Raw genomic sequence first — 15,198 nt, 5'->3', positions numbered from 1 at the left:
CGGTGGATGTAGAATGAAGTCTATGCACAAAAAGACTCTACATCATAAAGTGCCAAAATAGAAACTATTATTTAGGGTAGTCACTGAAATATTCAATTTCTATTCTATTCTATTCTATTCTATTCTATTCTATTTTCTATTTTCTATTCTGTTCCTTTTCATAGAAGAGCATCGTTACTATTATTGTCTCCTGACACTTCACCAACAGCAACAGCAGATTTACTTGGGAAAAAGTGCTGTACAACCTAAGTTGAGCTTATGTGGCACCCTTCTGTGGGGGGCTGCGAGTCCTCTAGTTCCAGCCTTCAGGAAACCGAAATTCAGGGACTTTATCTATTGTCTCTGCTCATTGCAGAGGGTGGGGCTGGAAGAGATGACCTTTAAAGGTCCCTTCCAAACCAAACTACAATTCTATGTTATGAGCAGAGCCCCGTACCAAGTTAATAACAGGGAGGGATTTAAGATCTCTGATTCCCACCCCCCTCCTTGTCAGGCTACTAGACTGCCTGCCTTGCAGGTCCACATGCCATTAATTCAGAAGATAACAACCTGCTGACTTAGTGCAAGATAAACCCAGGATTTGTGTATAGACATTGAGTGAGGCAGGGAAGGAGGGGGACACAGAGAAATAGTAATCATGCACTCAGAACAGATTGTAAAACATCATAGTGTCCAAGGGGAGAAAACATCACAGAAGAAGGGCACAGACATTAGTGAAAAGCCACTGAGAGCTTCCAAAATAGTACTAATAGCTGCCTTTATAGTGCTAGAGTTATTTTCTTTTTATAGCCATAGAGTGTAATATTTGACACTCTTGCTACGCTCTTGCTGCACATTCTGATCATATCTGCATTGGAATTTTATCTTTATATTGAATTTTAGAATAATAATAATACTATTATAATATAACATTTTCAAGTGCAGGTCACAAACTATATTGCCAGAGGTAGGTAATTGCTAGAACTGCAAAGAGGCAAGGTAATTTGTGTAAGATCACTTAAATTTAGTTTAGATAGTTATTACAGAGCAAGGAGAAAGATAAGTGAGAGAATACAGTAGTCAATGGTCTATTATTACTATTCTGGACCAGGAGTGCAACATAAATATGAGGACAAACTCGAAAACCAGGAAACCAGGCAAGAATACTCCCTGCTGGCTGTGCAGGAAATGGGAACTGATGTCAAGAGTAGATGCCCATCGCAAGAACAATACGTAAGCAGGAGAGGGGGAAGAAACAAGTGTTCACAAGAAGAACTGCCACATCAAGCATCTCTACACAGTATTAAGCCACATTTATTAAGCCTGTCTCCTCATTAAGGTGCAGATGCACCACGATGCCCTCCACTGGATGGAGAACCAAATCTTGAAGCAAAAAATTGCTAGACAAGCCACCATACTACTTCCTCTAGAGGATGTGACTGTGTTACCCTCTGAGCCTAGGAGAAATGTAAGTCATAGCACAAAAGATCACATACATGGGTTATTACAATATCTTAAAAAAAAAAATAATTAAAGAAATATCCCCCAAATTTAATAAATAAATAAATAAATGAATAAATAAATAAATAAATGGAACTGCTTGGAAAGACTGATTTTCTGTGTGGCTCTACCATTAAGATGGGGTAGAACACCTCAGCATTTCATGCAGAAATATGATCATGGTTACCTGGGCAGGGATGAGGATTGCAGTCTTGGTACTCCATCGCTGACCCCACACAGGGCAAGCCACCATTTTTAGGCTCCGGGTTTGTGCATGTTCTCTTCCTGATCCTAAAGCCCAATTCACAGTCCCTGGAACAGGAAGACCAGGCCCCCCAAAAGGACCAGCCCCCATTGATAATCCGTGCAGAGGTCTTACCAGTCTTGAGGAGGTCATCAACAAGAGCTTCAAGGAAAACAAACAAGACACCACATGATCACAAATTAATAAGCTGTTGGGTTTTTAAAAAGGACTTCAGCTCATGAATAAGATCAGGATTTATATGCTCAGGGGAAGAGTTTCCGTTGAAAGCCCTTAGCAAGAGATTTGTTCCACAGGGTTACAGCTAAGCTAGATGCAAAATGAAATCTGTACACATACAGAATGAGTCTACTGACAACCTTGATAAATGACCTTTCTGGGCAGCAAATTGTAGCAGTCAAGGCTGTGCCCTCAAGACACTACCTTGCATCAGAGCAGCAGTGTAGGAAATAACCCCAGAGGCAATACACAAGGGGGCCTCCAGAGAGAAAGAAGAGTAAAGCCACACTCTCCTGTAGAATGGCTCTTTTTTCTCTACACCCTCACTACTTGCCTGTTCTCTTTGGGGCAGCCTGGAAGTAGCAAGAACAAATCTACACACTGCCATAAGCACAGAGCTCACAACTGTGAGTCACAGGGCTCTCTCCATCCCTGCCTTTCTGCAACGACCCTCGTCGTACATGGCGAGACTCATGCAGACGAGATCAGTTTCTTTGCGTTCTGAGAGGATCCCCCTTCCACCACCAAATCTAGGCTGGCCCTGTGGTCCCCCAGAGCTGGCAAGACGTACAGTCAGTATCACAGACTGCTGAGCCATCATTGGGGCAGAACCGACTCTCGGTCTTCTTCCTCCCGAACTGCAGCTCGTGGGGGTCGGAGAGCTGGGCGCGGCACGTGTAGCGGAAGCGCTGCTCCTGGCGGGCACCACTCTGGGTGATGTTGACGGGCATCCAAGGGGTCCAGGGCGTGTTCCTGCGCACCTCTGGGCAGCTCTCTGGGTTGCAGGTCTTATATTCCTGTCAAGAAAGAAACACACTCTCTCCTTAGTCATTAAACAGCAGCAGTCTAACTGGCAGAGATTTATTTACATCCCAGAGAGCAAGAGGGTACCCTCTGCATTTAAAACAACTTGAATCCACCTTATCTGACCTCACAGATACAAGCAAGTGCTGGGCACAGCACAAACTGTGGTGGCTATGGAGGTGGCAGTGGTATATAGCTTCAGGTGGACCTCAAGGGTGAACTGTGCTCACTATTTTTATGTCTTGCTCAGGTTTGTGTTTCTTTGCTGACACAATGTCCTGTGGGGATTCAAAACCTTGGTACATGATGGGCAGGAGAATAATTTGGGCAACAGATAATAATAACAGCAAGTAAGTTTTCTGCTGTGACCCTGAGAAGCTGCTCTTAGGTCAGCCTAGAGGAGCCCCATGAGGACAAAATGTCAGTAAGGTTTATTCCTTGAAAAGTTTATTGTTTTATTTTTAAGATGGGTTTAGATTACCTCCTTTTGCAGCTACTTTTGTTTGGTTGGCTTTTTGAACTTTCTAGTGAGGGCTGTGAACTATTTTCCATCCTTGGTGTAGAGCATCCATTGAGTACAGGCAACATGCTGCCTGGATAGGGATGGAGTGATTTGAGGTCTTTACAACTCTCACCACTAGTAGGAGGAATTCCAGTGAAAACATTGCATTCTTGTTTAAAAACAAATAAATAAATAAACCAGTCTTTTCTGGCAGTGGGGAAGACATGTAATGCTTCAGGACTTTATAATTCTAGAGCCAAACAGCTTGTGAACAGACGGAAGGTTCCAGATCAAATCTGCTTACACTGAAAGAAAACGCTCCATAAACCTTACTAAAACAGCTGCATGAAACAGCTGTCAGAATAGAAAAGGGAAAATAAGGAGAGAAAATGGGTAACCACTGCCTTACTGATGGGTTAACTAGGTGTTTGACCTGCTGTTTACACAAGCGTGACAACAAAACTAACTTCTGATGCATGTAGGGCCTCCTTGGTTCAACAGGATCATCCTTGGGAATGTAACTGAAGGAAAAAAATGTACAGTGCTTTCAGGTACAGGATTTGATATCAAAGTCTACAGAGGCCTGAAGGAAGTCTTCTGTACACCAGTCTGTCCCCCCTCTGCACACATGCACAGGGATACACTCTGACAGACACTCTCACACCAACTTAATTGATTTTAGGAATCTGCCACCCCTCTGCTTCTCAGCTCATTTCAGCATTCTCTCCAGCAAAAGCGGAGGGTATAATTTTCTTTTAGCTAGAGAAATAAAACCAAGATGGAGAGAGGAGTTAAATACCAAGTTCCTATAAGCTGGATATCAACAGGTGCCCCTTATACAATGTCAATAAACAATACATACCACAGCACAGCCTGGACATGTATTTCCATTTTCACAGGACCTCTGCCTGGAGTGAATCCCTCCACCACAATTCACGCTACATTTATTCCAAGGACCCCATGAAGACCAAAAAATTGGTAATGGACATGGGCTGTTCTCATTACAGAATCTGAAAGAAGAAAGCAAAAAATACCCGTGTCAGCACATCTTAGGGACAAAATGGTGGTGGACACAAGACTGCATTCTGCATTTGGGTGCAATTTATGCATGTCCAGAAAGCCAGAAGAGGCTGACACAACAGTCAGATCAGCAATATTCCTCTTCACAGCAGAGAACCACACCCTTTGTACAGAGCAGGGAGTGGTTAATCAGGTTGAGCTCACTAAGACAGCTGGACTAAATAGTCAAGATTGAGTTTTTGAAAGTGCCTTAAACTCACAGCTTTTATGCACTGAATTCACAAAAAAGCTCATAAGCTGAAGCCCACACATCATAAAAAGAGACAGTGGATGGTACATATTTCCAATGAGATGACTAGTGGGAGGTCAACTCAACAGTGATCTGTCGCTAATGAATCACAGAATCACCAAGGCTGAAAAAGATCTTAAAGATCATCAAATCCAGCCTATGACCTAACACCACCACATCAGCTATCATGGCACTAAGTGCTACATCCAGCCTTTTGCTGAACACATCCAGGAATGGTGCCTCCACCACCTCCCTGGGAAATCCATTCCAATGTCTAAGGAATGGCAGGTGCTAGACACTTGACAATCTTCGCTTCCCATGATCTGGCCCTTGCTGTTGTTTGAACCCTAAAAACTACTGTTTGCAACTGGAGTTGAGCTAGATGCTATATGCATCCAGAAGTCCCCAGATTAATGCTATTTTATGTTCCCTTTTCAAAAGGTAACTTTAATTTTGTTCAGCGTTTTAATCAATATTGTTCTTAAATTGAATCACACAGGACTGCAACTGACTCAGATGTAGTCTTTAAAACCCAAAAAGGACCATTCTGAATCGCCACAAATCAAACCGAAGATTAAAATGTCCTGAATTGAGGAAGTTAAATGAATTGTCTTTTGTATTCTGAGAAATGCAGAGAGATCTGGCTTAAGTGACCACTCCAGGGACAAGCAACAAACTACTGCCAAGCAGAGCTGGCCTTTAATGAAATGTCAAATCTGGAAACCAAATTGGGATGCCTTGAAGCATGTGTTTAATGAGGGGCTGGGCTTCAAGAACCATAATAATGCAGATGGCTCTGTAGGTTCAAAAAGTACTGTCTTTCAGTGATTTTGCATGAAATTTACTTTGTTTAGAGGGAGAAAATAGACGTTTTTCTGCTATTAATCCCTGCAAAAATTCAATCCTGAATCTGTGAGCTAAGCTACATTTTGTCTTGAACTTCTTTTGGTGTATCAGCACAATTAATAGAGACTTAGGAATGGTGCAATCGGCCATGTAAGCCCCACAGATTCAACTGCCTCTTCAGGAATGGATCAGAACAGTGTAACTGTACCCATAAACTCTACACTGCTAACAGGAGGCACAGGTTCTCCCTGCGTTGAGGAGGACAGCCACTTGTGTGGGAGATGGGAATACTTGTAAAGGTATGAAAGGTCCTGCTGAGGGGGAGGCAGTGCTGAAGTCTCTGATGGCCACAAGCCCACTGAGAGAGAGTAGCCATACATGTGTGCAACCTCGTTCCTCCCAGGTTCTGGAATTCCTTCCACTGTGTGTATTCAAACAGCCTTCATCTATAGAAGAGCCACCACTTCCAGCTGCCAACTTTGTAACCACAGGAGTGACCACACAGCATTGTGAACAACTCTTACCTCTCTTCCCTGCTCTGTCCAACACAGACCCTGCCCCCATACCGTGGAGCGGGGTTGCTGCAGGTTCTCTGGCGGACCTGAAAACCTATCCCACAGGAGGTGCTGCAGGGGGCCCAGGAAGACCAGGGTGTCCAAGCGCCATTTCTAAACAAAAGGGATGAGAGAGAACAGAGTAAAGGGGATACCCAATGATCTGCCCACCTCATGTTGTGCTTTACAACAAAACATAGAAGGCACTAATGGGGGAATTGCTGAACTCATTGGAGAAGAGATTATTTGTTTCAACCAGAAAGACATCAGCAGAGATCTAGAAAAGAGAGTTTCAATAGTGTTTCAATAGCATTGGTCTGACTCTCCTCCCATTAGAGTCTCTAAGAATTGGAAAAGAAGAGGAGGAAGACAATATTGAATTATTTTGAAAATGCCTCCTAGGATTTGCTGCGCAACAGTGTGGTTTCTATGACTCTCACTGACTATTAACCTATCATGTCCCCCATGGCTCATAAACCCCCTTTTCTGAGTCAATGGCTGATCCCAAAGTTGTATCTCCTGGACTTTTCTGCACAAAGAATTGAAGTTTTGAGGCTCAGCCAAAAATCTTCCCTCTGCTAATTCCGTAGGTACTGATGCTTTAAATCTCTTAACTGCAACAGTACTGCCAGCTCCGATGTGTTTATCAGAAACCTCATAATATTTCATGTTTTCCTAAAGCCTTCAGCACTGAATCCTATTAAGTTGAAACCTCAAATTTCACTAAAAATTGCAATAATTGTTTCTAGCTTTCATGGCCACCTGCGGACGTCACTGTGCTCTGACCTGAAACCTGTGGAAACCAGAAGGCAATTAAGAGCTCAGAGGCAGGATCGAGTTTCACAGTTTAGTAAGTGATCACATCTCTGCTGAGCAGTGGTAACTTAGACTGAAGCAAACGTGATGTCAACCCCCTTGGTTCACACCTCAGTGATGGGAAGTGCTCTCTCTGGGCCTCGCCCCTGCCACAGGCTCAGCATGTGCAGGCGGTCGGATCCCGCGACGCTGCTGCCATGAGGGGGGACTCAACCATGTGCTTACACAGGAGCCAGCATTTTCAGCTTTAACATCTCACAATCCTTAAAGCTCACCTTCCTCTGGCTTGGCAGTACTGCTAAACCTGGGAGGAGGAGAGGAGGAACCGTATCTCATCTCTTCTTCACTGCAGGTTTCATATCACAGGGAGCCAGCAGCAATGCTCTGTCTTACAGAACTGCCTAATCTCGACACTTCACCACCTTAAGCCAAAAATTATCATTTTTGTTTTATTTTGTTTTTATATTTAATAAGAAAAAAACACTCTAAAAAATCTAGTAAAAAAACCCAACAACCCAGGTGCTCTCTGGTTCTTGAAAGCTGAGTTCGAAAACAGATGTTAATTTTCAAAGCATTGACTGAACTAATAACACTGCTGGCAAGATATATTTTCTGGCATAGCACCAATCAGAGCAGAGGATGAAAGTTAAAACCCACATTGCCCTTCACAGCTTTTGTATTTGTTATCAACTCTTGCCTGTTCTTGGCAGCTTTCTTCAGAAACCTGTTAGATGTTTCTCCCCTCCTCCTCTTGTTCTCTCATCCCTCTCCCTCCTTCCCTTCCTCTCTCCTGTCCCAAACAAGGTCAAAGAACCAGAAATTCACTCACATAAAAATCCTACTCTTCCATCTTCTTCTGCCATGTTCAACCCACCTACTACCTCCCCACTCCTCAAGAAAGAGCCAAAAAAAAGATAATATGTAAAATTAAAAAATAAAAAATTAAATGGAAGGTTGCTGTTACTGTGGCAAAAAAAAGGGAAAGTAATTTCTACGAAAAATTCCTTAAAAAACCCCAACAATTCTCAGCATCTACCTGTATTTCAGGATTTTTAACAGAAATAAAGACACTTTCCATTTTCAGAACTCCAGCTTTCTCATAGAACTAATCTTTAAGCATCCCACTCCCTCTTTGCAGAAAGAAACCTCAATGCCATATGAAGTCAATTAAAGGAAACTTGAGGGCTGAGGCAGATGTAGGATGACCAGATGTCCCTATTTTTCAAACCATGCTGTTTTCCTATGTCTTAGGATTGAATAATCTATTTTTCATCCCTTTCTTAGAAGCTGTTCCTGCCTCTTTTGCCATCAGAGCAGTGCTGAGGAACCCATCCCACTGGCATGCTTTCCATTTGCCACCAACATAAAAAGCCTGCCAGGAGAAGGCTCCACTAAGCCCACAGTGGCAGCTCAGGGGCAGGAGTGACTGCACACTTTTGGGCAGCACAGCCCACAACTGGAGGGAGAAATGGCAATTAAAACATGAGTATTGCTGAATTTTTTGTGCCAAGACCAGCACTGATCTCCAGGGAGGAGTCAAGAGACAGCTGTCCTTAATGGAATGAATGTTAATGGAGAAGATAAAGTAGATAAAAACTGCATTGACCCAATATTTACCAAAATATTGGCTGATCCCACCCTGGTTAAGTGGTGCTGACACTATTGCATTGGCTTTCCTTGAGTCATGATACGATGTAGTCTGTGGGTAGTGGGGTATCATGGACACAAACACCATGGCTATGCTTGGGAACCTGGCTGGGGCACATTTAGCTTCCATACTGCTCACGCACAAGCTTCAGGCTTCCCTGGAAGGGCAGCACTCCCACTCAAGCTGAGCTGCCAGTGCTGTCCCCAACAGGCATGCCTCCTCAGTCCTGCACTGCCAGATGATGGTCTACTGCTGTCCCATGCCTGGCCTGCTGCAGACAGCTCACAAACCAGCAGGACCAGGCAAACAAGCCTTGCTCCAAGCTAGGCTAGGCCCTGGCTTCACAAGAGCTGCTTGCTCTGATGGAGCTCTGCTCACTTTTGGCAATGCAACCTTGGAACCCAAACTCTAAAAATTGATGAGGTTACTGGAGTTTTTTAGCTTTCTGCTGCTCAGTTAGCTAACTACTACTCCTGCTTTACTCACATCCTCCTGATGGGTGACTACTCACTCAGGGAAACTGAGGCACAGCGTAGGGAAGGTTAATGTGTACATTAATTTGGGGGGCTCATCTTTCAAGAGCCCTGGCTGAATGAAGGCCTTTTTCGCAGTGGCCTTAGGCTCCTTCACTTTTCACTGACTTCAAGCTGGACCTCAGGTCCCTCAGTTTGGCTGGGATAGATGAGGTACAACAACATGGTCACGGAAACACAAGGAAGGAGCTAAGCTGTAACTGGGAGCAGTTCTTGGTGCTTTCCTAAAAAGCTCAAAGATGCTGAGGTACCTTGAGCAATTTGCGACCTCAATCCTGGCCCCTTCACAGCCATGACCCCCGCAGCGAGGACGAGGGCTGTCACATGAACGTGACCTACACATGCAGGAGCCTGTGCTGTCCCCATCCGAATGCTCACACAGTTGCCATGGGGACCAAGGTCCCAGTCTTCCATTTGTTGTCAGGTTTTTCACCTAATTTCAAAAGAAAAAAAGGTCATTAATAGCAAGTTTACATTTCTGGAGACAGCCCCACAACAGAAATGCCAAACAAAGCTGCCAGGGGGATTAGGATGCAGCTTAGATGGGAGCTGTCTGTGCTTGTGAGCAGGATTCAAAACAGGGTTGTTTTCAGACAATGCCACATCAATATTTACCCTCCAAATTCCACCCCACATACCTAACATGTGTGCACAGGCACCCAAACCAATCCAGCCAGCACCACACCAGGCACAAGCATCCATCTGCCACACCACAAAACCACTGTGCTCCCTCGTGCCACACTGCACAGCTTCAGCCTTTCAAGCAACACAGCAGTTGGTGCTGACTGTCCCCACTCCACTGTGCTCCTGCCTCTGCAGTGCTTGGGATGGCTCCTCCAGAATATTTATCATGCTGGCATTCATATAACCACAGTGACCAGCTGAGACCAGAGCCTTGCTAAGCTTGGCCCCAGGGCCTTGATGAGCTTGACCATGTCCAAACACACAGTAAGAATTGCCTCCCTTTCCAAACACAGCTGTAGCCAAAATGGCTAAGCTGGGTGAAGGACAGAAAGTGAAGGAGATGGTGGCAACTAGAATTAATGCTGAGGATCACACGGTGGGCTAAAGGGTAAGAATCCACCTCAAGGCAAGTTATAGACCAGACTACCCTGCTGTTTCATCTGCCATTTGGTTCATGCCTGTACAGCCCTGAGGACTGGGGCTTGAGATTCCTGTGCACTGCGAGGAAGAAGTAAAACTATTGTAGTCCTGGAAAAGCAAAAGAGGAAAAGGTTGGAGATCAGTCCTGGCCCCAAATCTGAGCCAGCTACTGCTGACAAACCCCACTGTGCCACGCTTCCCTGAGCTCTGCAGTCAGCAGGAGCAGTCGCCTGAGCCTTCCAGGGGGGAAACAATTTATTCTGCTCCTACAGATAAGGAAACTGAGGCACAGAAAGGCTGCAGTCCTGCTTGGGAACCAACCACAATCATGGGAGTAGTGCTTTCAAATGTTCATTCTCTGAAACACGCTGCTCTGTGCTTATTTTCCAAGTCTGGCACTATGCTAAACACTCACAATACACCTCTGGTGGGCTGTCATCTTCCCCTCTCACCCATCTACAGCAGCATCAAAAATATGCAGCAGTGGCATGGAAGTAATTTAGATCTGTTACTGTGCTCGTCAGGCTTTGGTTGGGGGGTTCAAGCATCTGTTGTAAACCTTTGTTTACAATAGATTATCATGTCGTTGTAAAAATTTGCTCTGGGCTACAGGTTACAAGGCAAGATGCCCAGAGAAGAGAACATTGAGTTTTGTTGTTGTTGTTAAATTTGTTGTTTTAAACATGCATGAAGTGAAAAATCAATACAGTTGAACTGCTAGAAGTTGGGGGTGAGGGGATGGGTGGGAGGAGAAATCAAAGTAACTACTTTGAGATATTTAATACTAGATTTTTATCTCATTTTTTCCTCCTGCCTTACAAAAGTCATAATCCAAGTATTGAAACATTTCTATTCATTTTTGAGCCAGAAAGCCTTGCTGATTCCAGCAGGGAGTTCTGTTCAGAAATCAATGGTATGATATGGCCCATGGCTTCAATTAGAAAAAAAAAAAAGCTGACAAATAATTATTGGCTCATAAGTGATACTGGGAAGCAACCCAAAATTAAACAAATAAGTAAGCCATAACCAAAATGCTGAGATTTAGAAACACATCACGTTTTCAGCATGGGAAGGTTTTATACTTAAGAAATTACATATGGATTATTATTCCATCTTTAAATTCATAAAAATAGCTTCAAAAGTGCAAACTTGGGAAGTAGGATAAAAACCCATGTGCATTGATCTTTTTCAGGAATATCTTTACAAGGCAAATCCTTTGTAGCCAACACAGTACCCATCAGACACAGAGGACATATTTAAACACATCTCTGATCAAATGCCCTTAGCTCACCTGACAATATTACCAATTCCAGAGTTCCTACATTTTGTAAACTGCCACACTCTCATCAAAGGCATCACCTTTTCATTTCTTACTTGTACTGTCTAAAGGCTCAAGTGCAGCATCTACAATTTCAGACTGACCATTCCTACCCACCTGCTGTCAGGATATTTTCAATGTTTATTCTAATATTACAGACAATGCTAGAAGCATTCCTTGTTCTTTTGGTTCATCTGTGCTTCCTCTTAGGATTTAGATGACAACTGCTTAGAACTTTGCCAAGCTTCAGTTATTTCAGGTGGAAGTTTCCAGGTTGGCTGTCTCAAATAAGCTGAAAATTCTTGCAAAGTTTCAGTCCAAATATTTCAAATATTTCTAAAATCAAATCTAAGGAGAAAGAATGTCCATAAGTAGCAACCTTTTCCTTGAAACAATCTAGTGTTCAGAGCCAGAAACTGAACTTGATGTCGTTGTAACACCTTTCCCTAATTTCCATCAAAAACAACTCAGACCTGTCTAGGGTACAAAATCCTTGGGAGGTAGGGAGAAAAAATTGCAGTTTTCACAGACTCACAGAATTTGATCTTGGCACCTGAAAGTCCTCTCTGTGCACTAGGCGTGTTCCAGTGTGAGCCAGAGCAGGATCATTCCAGACACTGCAGCTGTGAGTGCCTGAGTCCACATTGAGAGCAAGGTACAAGTCTGCTAGAAGCCACAAAAAAGTAGCAGGGAGACTGACACTGATTAGCAAGAAAATGGGGTAGCTTGGACTAAACACCATGTGACTGAGATAAGGGTTTGCTGGAAACAGAGTGGAAGAGTATCATTTGCTCAGGATAAGGAGGATGGCATAATTCATTTCTGAATACTCAATTTCTGACTTGCCAGCCACAATCAACAGTGACCCCATGAGATTGCCTAATAGAATTTTTTAGCCAAATCTAAGTTCCCTTCCCTCTGGTGGCTCATGTTGGCATCAGTAAGATATTATAAGGTAAGATGTGGCTTTTTTTCAGTTCTCCTGAAACCAAAAGCACCTCACTCCCTTCTCCCAAGCCTAAGAACAAACAGCATGCAATCATGTATCAGGACTCCTTGATATGATACAAGTATACCCAGGGAAGAGAAGAGCAGCATGTGTTATCCTGTCATTTCTTAATATTAAAATGTTTCCCATTGCAAACTTAGTAAACAACCTTTAGGAGGTTCTGGGTGTTATCTGCTAACGACATTGCCCAGGTACTATGTATGAATAACCCGCCATCTAAGGACTCTTAATTTTAAAGCTGGAGAGTGGGCATCTGTGGTACAATGTAATGTTGTGCAAAGACGTTCAGACTAGCTCTGAACAAGCACGTCTGCACAAAAGCAGCAGTCAAGTTGTGTTAGTGTTGTGGTTGACTCACACAACTGCCTGGCCCCTATAGGATGTGATTCAATAATATGCCAGTTCTGGCTTTAGAAGTTGCTGCATGCCAGTCCCTAAGCTGTGCCAGGACATCTGTTTGTGGGCTAGGCTGCAGAAGAACTCACTGACATTATCTGGGTTAGGAAAAGTTTATTTGGGAGGGGTGCTTTTAGTCTACTCCGTGTCCCACTTCAATGTGATCTCACATACAGCTGTACCAGCACAGCTGAGTGTCTGGTGCTTGGCCCAGGAAAGTAAAGTGAGAAAAGCCAGAACTTCTTAGGACAGTAACTCATCCAACTAAACTTTCAGAAAGGCCTTTTTCAAGAGTGAAAATTGGCACGGGATCCCTGCATTCCTCTACTTTTCCAGTGGTCATTTGTGCAGGCTGCCCTAGAATCTTGTCATGACCTTTTATCCTCCACTGAACATAAGGAACATACTTGGATATTGCTGATGTAGGTGCTTAAAAGAGCCATCCATGCCAGAGGTTAATTCATTCCAGCAAGGGGCAGGAGAGAAAGAAAATGAAAGCACTTGCATGTGAGTTTTAAACAGTTTGGCAGCCTGTCAGGCTAAGAGAACAAGGCAGATGTGTGCACCAGAATGACAGCACCTAAAGGGAAAATAATCTACAATGGAAATGCTCAAACAAATGTAAAACTAACACCTCAAGAACCACCAAAGCTCCTGAATATTCTGCGTTGTGTTTTTGTGACCTTGAAACAATGATGTGGAGTAGCCTGTTCCCCAGTGTGCACCACAGCAGACATGTTCAAACTAGAGGATTAACACCTCACACACCTATCAACAGACACAGGCATTAAGCAGGATGAGATAACAGCATGGGCAATCAAGAGGCACTGCATCCCAGTTCGACACAGAAGGGTTATAAACACGCAAGCCTCTGAACCCAGCAGTGAAAAGCTTAAGCCTGCCAAGCTGAGTATGGATTGAAGTAATGACTAATATTTCCTGGGAAAATATCTGAGAAGTAAGGAAGATAAGAGGAATAAACATCCCAGCACCTCCAGATAGAAATAGCATACTGAAGATATAACCCATCCAGTCCTCTCTCTCTACCTACCAGACTTAGCAGTATTAACATGCTAATTGACGTTAGATAGTAACAATGGGCATTAATGAGAATTTCTCCCTGACCCCAGTTTCTTTAACAAGACTGTCCTTGTCAGCCACCTTGCAGGTATGGTTCAAGCACAGGGAAATAAATTTGGCCAGATGGCTTCTGAGGATCACAGCCAGGAACTGGGCATCATCATCATCAGAGGGTGGGTGGGAAGGAAGCTGGAGAGCCATCTCAAACTGATTCAAGCAGAGACACTTCTTTTTTAACTGCTGCAATTGATGGAGACCAGAGTAAGGAAAGAAGACCATCTCCTTGCAGTTCCATAAAGATCTGGCCTTCTGTCTGTTACAGTGAAGTTGGAACCAAAAACTCTCATACTCCCTCTCTTGGTTACACTTTCCCCTTCTCTTCTGTTCTCCAGTACATACTGCACGCTTTTGTACCCTCTGCAAACCATCCATTCATGCCCTGTTTTTCTGCTGCTTCCTGGACACCCCTTCCTGCCAGTGCAACATGTCTTCACCAGTGTTGTCTCCTGGGCCTAGCTCACACATCCAAGAGGACAATTACCTGAATGCTGCCTCAGGATGCAGCTAGTCTGATTTCCCTGACCTGCAGAGAAGCCAAGGAAATTCTGCAGACTGTGGAGCAGCCCTGGGAAAGCTAAGGTCTCATCTGGGGCTAACATGGTTCTCAGCAGTAACCCAACAGCATGAACCAATCTTCTTCACTCGAGACATGGGTGGGTATGAGGAGGACTGAATGCTTGCTTTGGGATCCCACTTTTAGAGCAAACAAATACATTCTGTGCCTTTCTGTTCTAAATAAGAGGCAGTGCACAGATACTGTGTGTGTGACTGGGCTCTTCATGCTCTCCTAACAGCCAGTACTCACCAGGCTGCCACACGTTCATTTCCTTCTCTCTCCTACACATACACATACTTACACACCAGGTTATGTAAAATATTTCCACTTACTGGGCACTCAGTAATATTTTGAGTCCACAGGCTCATGTTGGAGCTGTCCTCAATGGTGGTGCATCTCTTCTGCTTGTTATCCCAGCCACAGTAGGGGTCTCTGGCTCCCAGGCATTCCCTGCATGTGCAAAGTGAAAAGATTAAAGCTCTTTAAGACAGTCTAGTTCTACAGGCATGTATTCAAGCATAGTGCTTGTATATGACAGCTGTCAACTGCACCAAGGCTCAGCAGAAGAAACAATTTCTTCTAAGCAGAGGTTTACCTGCTTGGAAGGGGAGAATGGCTGAACAGAAGGGTGATAGGAGACAAAGCAAATATCACTCATAGAAGCTGTAGATTAAAAATCAGTTCACTTCTCTCCAAGGCCTAG

The 15,198-nt window shown here is 43.9% G+C and overlaps 1 protein-coding gene across 1 annotated transcript in view; it reads right to left on the bottom strand.

Moving 5' to 3' along the window:
* SEMA5B (sema domain, seven thrombospondin repeats (type 1 and type 1-like), transmembrane domain (TM) and short cytoplasmic domain, (semaphorin) 5B) overlaps positions 1-15,198 on the bottom strand; it is a 131,788-nt gene that overhangs the window by 22,952 nt on the left and 93,638 nt on the right. The window contains exons 11-16 of the mRNA XM_009996033.1: positions 14,828-14,945; positions 9,224-9,405; positions 5,946-6,089; positions 4,129-4,276; positions 2,532-2,757; positions 1,667-1,885 (exon numbers count right to left, since the gene is read on the bottom strand). Coding sequence (XP_009994335.1) covers positions 1,667-1,885; positions 2,532-2,757; positions 4,129-4,276; positions 5,946-6,089; positions 9,224-9,405; positions 14,828-14,945 — 1,037 coding nt within the window. The remainder of the gene's footprint in view (positions 1-1,666; positions 1,886-2,531; positions 2,758-4,128; positions 4,277-5,945; positions 6,090-9,223; positions 9,406-14,827; positions 14,946-15,198) is intronic.

Source organism: Chaetura pelagica, unplaced genomic scaffold, assembly GCF_000747805.2.
Source record: "Chaetura pelagica isolate M959 unplaced genomic scaffold, ChaPel_1.0 scaffold3, whole genome shotgun sequence".
Taxonomy (NCBI): Eukaryota; Metazoa; Chordata; class Aves; order Apodiformes; family Apodidae; genus Chaetura; species Chaetura pelagica.
This window is presented reverse-complemented; position numbering and strand designations above follow the sequence as displayed.